The 11256-nt window shown below is 38.4% G+C and overlaps 1 protein-coding gene across 1 annotated transcript in view; it reads left to right on the top strand.

Moving 5' to 3' along the window:
- HERC6 (HECT and RLD domain containing E3 ubiquitin protein ligase family member 6) overlaps positions 1 to 6514 on the top strand; it is a 98405-nt gene extending 91891 nt beyond the window's left edge. The window contains exon 23 of the mRNA XM_007951711.2: positions 6288 to 6514. Within this exon, the coding sequence (XP_007949902.1) occupies positions 6288 to 6514 (227 nt within the window). The remainder of the gene's footprint in view (positions 1 to 6287) is intronic.
- The last annotated feature ends 4742 nt before the right edge of the window (positions 6515 to 11256 follow it).

Below are 11256 nucleotides of genomic sequence, written 5' to 3'. Positions count from 1 at the left end.
TATATATATATATATAATCCTTGTTAAGTAGATTTGGAATTTATCATAAGGACAATGAGAAGCTTTTGAAAGGTATGTTTGTGTGTATATATGTTGTTGTTGTTATGTGCCGTTGAATCGGCCCGACTTATAGGACCCCTCCTTGGGTTTCTGAGGCAGTGTCACTACAGAAGTAGATTGCCCAACCTTCCTTCCGAGGAGTGGCTGGTGGGTTTGAACCGCAGCCTTCTGGTTAGCAGTCAAGTGCCTTAGGCACTATGCCACCAGAGCTCCCGTGTGTGTGTGTGTGTGTGTGTGTATAGATAGATAGATACACACACACACACACACACATATATATATTTGTATATATATAAAATCTTACTTATGATAAAGTCATTATTAATGGTGAATTATGTGTTAAGGGCAGAATAACTGTTAGAACTCAGGTCCCTTGCCTTCTTTCTTTTATATAAGTTTCTTTCTTATTAAGATAATAATAGCGATAATATATTGATATTCTACTGCCTTTTCTACACTGATTCTAATACCACCTATAGTTTTCAGATTGTGTCCTCTTTCCTCAGTCCAGTTTACTCTTCTTTAAAATGTGATTTATTTGTTGCTGTTGTTGCTGAGAATATACACAGCACAACATAAACAATTTCTGCATGTACAGTTTAGTAACACTGATTACATTCTTCAGTTTATGCAGCCATTCTCACCCTCCTTTTCTGATTAACATAAACTCATTTCTCCCTAAATTTCCTATCTAATCTTTCAAATTGCTCTTGTCAATTTGATCCCATATAGATCGTTCTTAAAAAAGCATAATATCAAGGTAGGCATTCTTTACTAGTTAACCTAAAGTATTGTTTAGTTTTCAGAAGACGTTAGGGGATATTTTGGTTTAAGGTTTTAAAGATTATCTCAGGGCATCAGTTTTGGGAGTTCATCCAGCCTCTATGACTCCAGAAACTCTGGATTACAGGAGAATCCAGTTGACTCTTTATCAAGCATTTTTCATTTAATTATCTATGTCTCAGGATTATATAAACTGTCTCTAATATTCTTTTAGAAATAATAATAGCAGTAACAACAGAGGATAATATTAACAACAATAGCATTTATTGCCTGCTTACTCTGTGCCAGGAACTACACTGATCATTCTATGAGTCAGGTAATATTATTTTTTCCTATTTCAGACATAAGGAAAAAGAAGCTTAGAGCATTTAGTAGTTTGCTCATACTCAGACAGCTAGTTAGTGTCAGAACCAAAATTTGAACCCAACAGGCTGACTCTAAAGCCCAGGCTCTTGATCACTAAGCTATGTAACTTCACAGTACAAGAATGTCTCTTGGTTGGAATCCTCAGTCTTCCCTAGGACAGATTTAATGACTCTTATCTTCTCATCCCATTTCATCACTGTCTTAGTTACCTAGTGTTCCAATACTGGAATATCACAAGTGGATGGCTTTAACAAACAGAAATTTATTTTCTTATAGCTTAGAAGGCTAGAAGTCCAAATTCAAGGTTTTCTCCCTCTGTTGACTGTGGGGGAAGGTCATTTTTCTCTTCAGCTTGTTTCCTGGTTTCTTGGAGATCTACATGTTGCTTGGCATTTTTCTTCCCCCATCCCTTTTTGCTACCTTGTTTGTTTAGTTTCTTTTATATCTCAAAAGAGATTAACTCAAGATACACCCTACTGTAATCATGCATCATTAACGTAAGTGAGACAACCATTCTCAAATAAGATTAAAACCACAGGTATAGAGGTTAGAATTTATAACACATATTTTTTGGGGATACAATTCAATCCATAATAATCACCTTTTCCTAAAATACCTATTTATCTTCTTGCTATTTTTATTGCTACTAAGGATGTTCGCAAAGAATTGGCCAATGAAAACCTTACGAATGGCAGTGAGACACTGTCTGATATATTACTGGAAGACTTTATGAATAGCCCTGAAACACTGTCTGATATAGTGCCAAAAGATAAGCCCCTCAGGTGGGAAGTCATTCCAAATATGAGTGGGGAAGAGCTGCCTCCTCAGAGTGAAGCTGACCTTAATGATATGGATGAAGCAAAGCTTTTGGGACCTCCATTTGCTGATGTAGCATGACATAAAATGAGAAGAAACAGCTGCAAACATCCATTAATAATCAGAACATGGAATGTATGAAGTATAAATCTAAGAATATTGGAAGTTGTCAAAAATGAAATGGAAGGCATAGAGATCGACATCCTAGGCATTAATGAGCTGAAAAGGACTGGTTTTGGCCATTTTGAATCAGACAACCATGTGTTCTACTATGCCGGGAATGACAAATTGAAGAGGAATGTCATGGCACTCATTGTCACAAAGAATGTTTCAAGATCTGTCCTGAAGTATAATGCTGTCAGTGATAGGATAATATCCATATGCCTACAAGGAACATCAGTTAATAACATTATTTTTCAAAACTATGCACCAACCACCAAAGCCAAAGATGAGGAAATTGAAGATTTTTTTTTACCAACTTCTGCAGTCTGAAATTAACCAAACATGCAATCAAGATGTGTTGATTATCACTGGGGATTGAAATGCAAAAGTTGGAAACAAAGAAGAATCACTGGTAGTCAGAAAATATTGCCTTGGTGATAGAAATAATGCTGGCGATCGCATGATAGATTTTGCAAGATCAACGATTTATTCAGGGCAAATACCTTTTTTCAACAACATAAACGGTGGCTATACACATGGACTTCACCAGATGGAGTACAAGGAATCAGACTGACTACATCTATGGTAAGACACAATGGAGAAGCTCAGTATCTTCACCCAAAACAAGACCAAGAACTGACTGTGGAACAGACCATCAACTGCTCATCTGCAAGTTCAAGATGAAGCTGAAGAAAATTCACACAAGTCCATGAGAGCCAAAATATAACCTTGATTATGTTGTTGTTGTTTTTATGTGTCGTTGAGTCATTCCCGACTCATAGTGACCCCTCCTTGGGTTTCTGAGGCAGTATAACTACAGAAGTAGGATTGCCCAAGCTTCCTTCTGAGGACTGGTTGGTGGGTTTGAACCACCAGCCTTCTGGTTAGCAGTCAAGTGCCTTAGGCACTATGCTACCAGAGCTCCTAACCTTGATTATATCCCTTTTGAATTTAGAGACCGTCTAAAGAATAGATTTGATGTATTGCATACCAGTGACTGAAAACCAGAAGAATTGTGGGATGTCATCAAGAACATCATCCACGAAGAAAGTAAAAGGTCATTGAAAAGACAGAAAAGGAAGAAAAGACCAAATGGATGTCAGAAGAGACTCTGAAACTTGCCTTTGAGGAAAGAGTAGCTAAAGCAAATGGAAGAAATGACAAGATAAAAGAGCTGAACAGAAGATTTCAAACAGTAGCTTGAGCAGACAAAACCAATTACTATAATGAAATTAGCAAAGACCGGGAGTTTGAAAACCAAAAGGGAAGAACACGCTCGACATTTCTCAAGCTGAAAGTAGTGAAGAAAAAATTTAAGCCTCAAGTTGCAATATTGAGAGATTCTACGGGCAAAATATTGAATGATGGAAGAATCATCAAAAGAAGATGGAAGGAATACACAGAGTCACTGTACCAAAAAGAACTGGTAGGTCTCCATTCATTTCAGAAGGTGGCACATGATCAAGAACCAGTGGTACTGAAGGAAAAGAAGCTGAGGCTGCACTGAAGGAATTGGCAGAACACACATTGAGACGTTTCAACAAATAGATGCTGTGCTGGAGGCACTCACTCAGCTATGCCAAGAGATTTGGAAGACAGCTACCTCGCCAACTGACTGGAAGAGATCCATATTTGTACCCATTCCAAAAAGTGTGATCCCACAGAATGTGGAAATTAGCATACAATATTAATATCACATGCAAGTAAAATCTTACTGAAGAAAATTCAAAAATGGCTGCAGCAGTATATTGACAGAGAACTTCCAGAAATGCAAGCTGGATTCAGAAGAGGATGTGGAACAAGGGATATCATTGCTGATGTTAGATGGATCTTGGCTGAAAACAAAGAATACCAGAAAGATGTTTACTTCTGTTTTATTGACTATGCAAAAGCTTTCAATTGTGTGGATCATAACAAATTATGGGTAACATTGAGAAGAATGGGAATTCCAGGACATTTAATTGCATTCATGAGGAACCTGTACATAGACCAGGAGGCTGTCATTTGAATAGAACAAGGGGATACTGCATGGTTTAAAATCAAGAAGGGAGTGCATCATGTTTGTATCCTTTCACCCTACTTGTTCAATCTGTATGCTAAACAAATAATCCATGAAGCTGGACTATATGAAGAAGAACATGGCATCAAGATTGGAGGAAGACTCATTAACAACCTGCGATATGCAGACGACACAACTTTGCTTGGTGAAAGTGAGGATGTCTTGAAGTACTTACTGGAGAAGATTAAAGACTATAGTCTGCAGTATGGATTACATCTCAATATAAAGAAAACAAAAATCTTCACAATGGGACCAATAAACAGCATCATGATAAAAAGACAAAAGACTGAAGTTGTTAAAGACTTCATATCACTTGGTTCTACAATCAACACCAATGAGAGCAGTAGTCAAGCAGTCAAACAACATATGCATTGGGCAAATTAGCTCCAAAAGACCTCTTTCAGGTTCTGAAGAGCAAAGGTATCTCCTTGAAGACTAAGGTGTGCCTGACACAAGCCATGGTATTTTCAATCACCTCTTATGCACGTGAGAGCGGGACAATGAATAAGGAAGACCAAAGAAGAGTTGATCCTTTTGAGTTGTGGTGCTGGCAAAGAATGCTGACAGTACCATGGACTGCTAAAAGAAGTAAACAAATCTGTCCTGGAAGAAGTGCAGCCAGAATGATCCTTGGAAGCAAGAAGGGCCAAACTTCATCTCACCTACTTTGGTTATGTTAGAAGGACCCATTCCCTGGAGAAGGATATAATGCTTGGTGTTATGGTTTCCTAGTGCCACTGTGAAAAGAATATACCACCAATGGGATGGCCCGAACAAACAGGAGTTTATTCTCTAACAGTTTGGAGGCTTTAAGTCCGAGTTCAAATTGCCAGGCTCTAGGGGCTGGGTGAAAGTCCCTCACCCATGGGTTTCAACTCTGCCTCCTGTTCCTGGTTCACTGAAGCTAGAGGCTATTCTTCACTCAGACAGCTGCTGGCTGCTGAGACTGACAAGTAAAAAAGCATGGTCCCAATCTTACCAAACCACATGGTAGGCCATGAATTCAAGTCCTTTGAAAGTACCAAGGTCAGCAGAGCTTGGCAGAATGCTGAATAATGGCACAGCTAAATGCAGGGTTCAAGTATGCCATAAGCTAGCGACCATTCCCCAAGGCTTCTCCTTATATATAGGAACCAGACCACATCCCTAAGGCAGCTACTCAGCTGCTCACAGTAGATTCCACCATGGAATTGATTACCGGTCTCATCACGGGGAATTCTACATCCAGCTGCCCAGCCACTCAGTCAGGCCCAGCCAAGTTGACAAACAAGCTTAACTACCACACTTGGTAAAGTGGAGGGTCAGTGAAAACGGGGAAGGCCCTCAACAAGATGGATTGATACAGTGGCTGCAACAATGGGCTTAGGTATTACAAAGATCATGAGGATGGCACAGGACCGGGCAGTGTTTCATTCTGTTGTACATAAAGTCACTAAGCGTAGGAGACGACTCCACCACACTTAACAACAAACAATAACAGCAAGTGAGGATGTTGGATGACATTTCAACTTCTCCAGAAGTCCAAACTACCTTTCCAATCTTCTCTCTTACATGAAACCTTTTCAGCCCAACAGTTTTATTGTTTGTACATTCAGTGAGTTGACCTTACATCTTCCCACATTTGGCTTTATCTTAACCATTTTCTACCACACAACTTCTCTCTGCCTCTATAAATCCCTTTCTTCTTGAGAAGCTAGTTAATTATGATCTTTGTGAACTCTCCCTGACTACTCCTGCTTGCTGTCTTTCTGCCTGCTCTCAGTCCCTCCATTAGGCCCTTTATCTCGTACTTCCTCTTGAGCCAAATCAAACTTCTTATATCTTGCTGTTATCTTTTCCTCCATTGTATTTTGACCACACCTAGACTGTGGATTATGAGGACAATGATCAAATTTCATGATTTTTCTACACTCTATATGGCCCTGTATAGTACTTTCTGCGCCAGGATTCAAATTATTTAATCAAGGAGGTGATTCATTTTCTCCATTTTAAGTTTTATTCTTTTTATGAAAAATATTAACTGTATTTTATTCTTTTCTAGTTTTCCTTACAGGAAGTGATAGGCTGAATGTAAAAGGTATAAAGAAAAGTGGAATAGTATTTCGCTGTCCTGAAACTTTCCAGGAATGTGATCACATAAGAGCATTAACATGTCATAATATCCTGGACCTCCCCAAATATTCTACAATGGAAAGAATGGAGGAAGCGCTTCAAGTAATCATCAACAACTGTAGAGGATTTAGCTCAACCAGGAATACATTTCAGTAATTTCCTCTGCAAGTCTCAGTGGGGTCTTATATTCTCAGGCCCTCTCACCCTTGGATTCTTCTATTCTTCTTTAGATCTAATTAGTACGTGAGATTGATAGATTTTGGTTAGAATTAGTTGACAAATGTTGAAATAAACCATAAGTGATGATTCAAGGATAATATTTTTAATCAAACAAAGTTATGAGAGAATAATTCTTGTATTTCTATACTTGCTATTTAAGATGTTTGCTTTTTACTGAATTATTTCCTAAATAATAATAGTTTAAAAATAAATTATGAATGTTAAAAGCTGACAGATATTTTACAAAATATATTTGTACATCTAATAAACACTGTGTGAAAGACATGTTAAAGTTTGAATAAAATATACAAAAATATAAATTAATTTTACTTTTACCATATTTTTGAAGCACACAGATATATATTTAATAGTCAGGAATGTCTCTAGAGCTCTGGTCTTAGCAAATTGCTCAGTAATTTGAAAAATCTAAATGATAAGGTATTCATTAATTCATTTACTTATACTCTATACTATATTCCAAGAACCATTCCAAATGCAGACATCTTTATTTTGATTAAACATTGATCCAGTCAGAACTCCTGTTTAATTTAGTTAGGGAAATGTGAAGAGAATAAAATATGTCAGCATCATGGTGGTAGACCATGGTAGGAAATGGTCAATTAATTTTGTGGAACATTATATCTAAAATTAAAATTTAAACTGTAAGCTGTGTTATAAATGCTTGCTGTTTTCCCAAACCATACACTGGAGCCTTTGTCAGTAGTACTCTGGGGAATGAAAGAAATCATGCCAATTCTTTACAAACTCTTTCAGGAAACAGAAGAGGCAGGAACACACTCCAATTAATTCTATGAGCCAGTATTGCCCTGATAGCAAAGCAAGACAAAAAACATGACAGGGAATGAAAACTATAAGAAAATCTTTCTCATGAAAATAGACACAAAAAAATCTCTAGAGAATTTTACATATCAAATGCTACAATGTATTACAAAGATAATACCTCATGACCAGGTACAGTTTAGCTCAAAAATGTATTGAAAAATAAATCAATTTTACTTTACATATTACTAGGCAAAAAAAGAAAACTCATACAATCACCTCAACAGAATCAGGAAAGAACATTGGATTATTATTCATAGAATTTAAACTTGTTACAAGTAACCCACATTTAAAAGAGGTTAGGAGGCTGTCTTCTGTAATTAGAAATAACACTGGAGAAAACCCTTGTTTGAAGATGTCTATTTTGGATCTTGAGTTCTTTCATCTGAACTGTGGAATAGAAATGCCATTATTCACCCTGAATTTTTAAAAGGTCCACATAGTGTCATGTACCATTATCTAAACATTTGACTGAAAAGACATAAGTAGCTATGGTCTTTGTGACCAATGTTTCTTTCTCCTAGTGATGAGTTTCCTCAGGATATGTTATCTTAGTTTGGGTTCCCACAAAAGTAGAGCCTGAGATAAGTACCTGGCTGCAGAGAATTTATTTGGAAAGTAATGGCAACAAAGTAGGAGTGCAGGGAATGGACAGGAAAGAGAAAGAAGACAAAGTATGTGTTACTGAGTGGTTACTGCTATAGACAACTGGGCTGGATTCCATGCTTTCTCAGTTAGATCAGGGAACATGTCTCATGATTGGCCCACTGGAGGCTAAGAGGAGAGGCTTGGGGCATTTATCTACCAACTCCCATTTGCATTGATGAAGGGCTGCTCTGTGAGCATCAGCACCCCTTCACTTCCAAATGGGTCTTCTTGCTTCAGCAGTGCCAGAGACAGCCCTTGGGCAAAGAAGAGAGAAGCAGCTGGCTGAGGTGGGAACAGCTACAGGGGAATTGTACATGTGGTAGGACATCAACAATGACAAACATAACTGTATTTGGAAGTAGTTTATTCTTTCACTGACACTTCTATAGGGTGGATGGAATCAAAGAATCTTAAACCTGAGGGGGATTTTGAACACCTTCTTGTTTAAGGATCACAAATTCAAATATTGCCAATATTGAGTGAAACAGACTGGATGTTAAAAGAACAACAGCACAAGACAGGTTACTAGTGACACATGTATGGGTGGTGGTTAATTCCACAAGTGTAGAACTTGTGTTCAGAGTTACCTCACCTAAGGAATGAGGAAACTGGAGTATTTCCACATCAACTCCCTTGTCAGTAACTGGTTGAAGGCAGTTCTTGGGAAGCATTAATTTCTAGGCACTTCTGGCCAGCTGGATATGGAACAAAGGGGCTTCCAACTCCCAGTGTAAACCCTTAGGAAAAGAGAGGCAAATGCTGGCAACTGGAAACTAGGCCTGCAGGCTTAATAATGGCAAGTCTTGAGGGGATATAGTTGGGTAGCTACGGAGCAGCTTCCTCCCTTAACTTTTAGTATGTACTCAAAATTAAGGCATATCATATTTTAATTCTCTAGAACAGTGCCTTGTATGTAGTGATTGCTCAATATATATTGAATGAATATATCATCTGTATGAACATCTCACCTGCTAGAATGCCAGAGCATAAGTTTATTCACCCAAAATGTGCTGGACACATGCTAAATGATAAATGAACAATTGCTGAGTAACCACAAAAGTTAAATAAAACATCTGACAAAATTCAACATGCATTCATGATACATATTCTTAGCAAACTAAGACCATAAGGGAATTTCCTCATGCTGACAAACAGCACCTATGAAAAGCCTACCAAATCAAAAACAAAACAAGTTGCCTAGAGCCAATTCTGACTCATAGCAACCCCATGTGTGCAGACTAGAACTGTACTCCATAGGGTTTTCAAGACTGACTTTTCATAAGCAGATTCCAAGCCCTTCTGTCAACGTTTCAGTTAGTAGTACAGTGCTTAACCATTTCTGCCATGCAGGTACCAAAATACCTCATTTTTAATGGTGACAGTATGAATGCTTTCCCACTAAGTTTAGGAACAAGGCAAGGATGTTCACTTTCACCACTTTTATTCAACATTATACTAAAGGTATTAGTCCACACAACATGGCAAGGAAAAGCCCATACAACATGGGAAGGAAAAGAAAGACAAGGAAGACTGGAAAGGAAGGAGTAAAACTATGTCTTATTTGCAAACAACATGATCATTTACATAGAAAATTTCAAGGAATCTAAAAATAAAAACAAAACTACCAGACCTGGGAAGAAGGATGGGACCATCCACTTCTGAAAAATTGGGCCAGTGAAAACCTTATGAACACAGTCACACATTGTCTTATATATTACTGGAATACTTTATGAATAGCCCTGAAATGCTGCCTGACATAGTGCCGGAAGATGAGCCCCGCAGGTTGTCAGGATATCAAAACAGGACTGGGGAAGAGCTGTCGCCTTAAAGTCAAGTCGACCTTAATGACATGGATGGAGTAAAGCTTTGTTGTTAGGTGTCATCAAGTCGGCTCTGACTCATAGCAACCCTATATACAACAGAACAAAACACTGTCTGGTCTTAGGCCAGCCTCACAATCCTTGCTATATTTGAGCCCATCGTTCCAGCCACTGTATCAATCCTTCTTGCTGAGGGTCTTCCCCTTGGCTTCAATGATGGGATAAATTACAGCAAGGATTGTGAGGATGGGACATGACCAGGCAGGGTTTCATTCTGTTGTATATAGGGTCACTATGAGTTGAAGCCAACTCGATTGCACTTAACAACAACAACAGACCTAATGAATGATCTTAGTTTATAAATCAATATTCAGAAATCAACTGATTTCCATATGCCAACAAGAAGGAATTACAATTTGAAATTTTAAAGAGTATCATTTGCAACATCACCAAAAATAAATACTTAAGGATAAATTTAACAAAGTACAGGGGGAGTTCCGGTAAGATGGAGGAAGGGGCAGACAAACTATACAGACCCTCTTCAACAAAGAAAAGGGGAACCAATTAACATAGAGACAGAAGGTAATCATGGATCCCTGACCTTTGAAAGGAAGGATATAGAAGTGGACTAAACTCCAACTAGTAGAAGAACCTGCATGAAAACACTGAAAAAGGAGACATACGGAACTGCAGTCTGTCAGTGATCCTGACAGCATGGACAGCTTGGACATGGCCAAGTGGTGTTAGGACCTAAGAGTTAACCTAAAAATTGGCTCTGCTAGCCAGGGGCTGCACAGAGGACTGCACAGGTGGCTGATGAATAAAAGGAGGCTGGTGAATAAAACAAGAAGCAGCGAAGAAGGAGATGAGATGAGCTGTGGCATTTTGGCTGCCTGGAGTGCACAGCCATTTTGAATATTTACAAGCAATTTGACCATTTTGGATAATTAAAGTAACAGTGTTCTCTCAGATTCCAGGCACCTAAGAATAGGCTCCACTTGCTGGAGACCCCCAAGGACATTCCAGACGCAAATGACTGGGAAAATGTGATATTCTCCTTGTTACTCCATACCCCACACCCTCTTGGTGAATGGAGGTGCGGCCATCCCTCACTCTCATCTACCTTCTGGGCTGGCAGGAATTCCATCCCAGTCTGTATGCTCCAATGGAGCCTGGGTGCCCTGCCCCACCCTGCCCAGATTTTCTTTTTCTTTTTGGTTTATTTGTTTTTGTCTGTTTTAAAAATATTATTATTATTATTATTTCTGTTTTCTATCTTTTTTATTATTATTCTTTATTCTTTGCCTCTCAGGTTCTATTTTTCAGCTTTTTCTCTCTTTCCTGTTTCTGGTGCCCATGTTTTTCTTCCTC

Source organism: Orycteropus afer, unplaced genomic scaffold, assembly GCF_000298275.1.
Source record: "Orycteropus afer afer isolate SDZICR_OR568_19922 unplaced genomic scaffold, OryAfe1.0 scaffold00309, whole genome shotgun sequence".
NCBI lineage: Eukaryota > Metazoa > Chordata > Mammalia > Tubulidentata > Orycteropodidae > Orycteropus > Orycteropus afer.
This window is presented reverse-complemented; position numbering and strand designations above follow the sequence as displayed.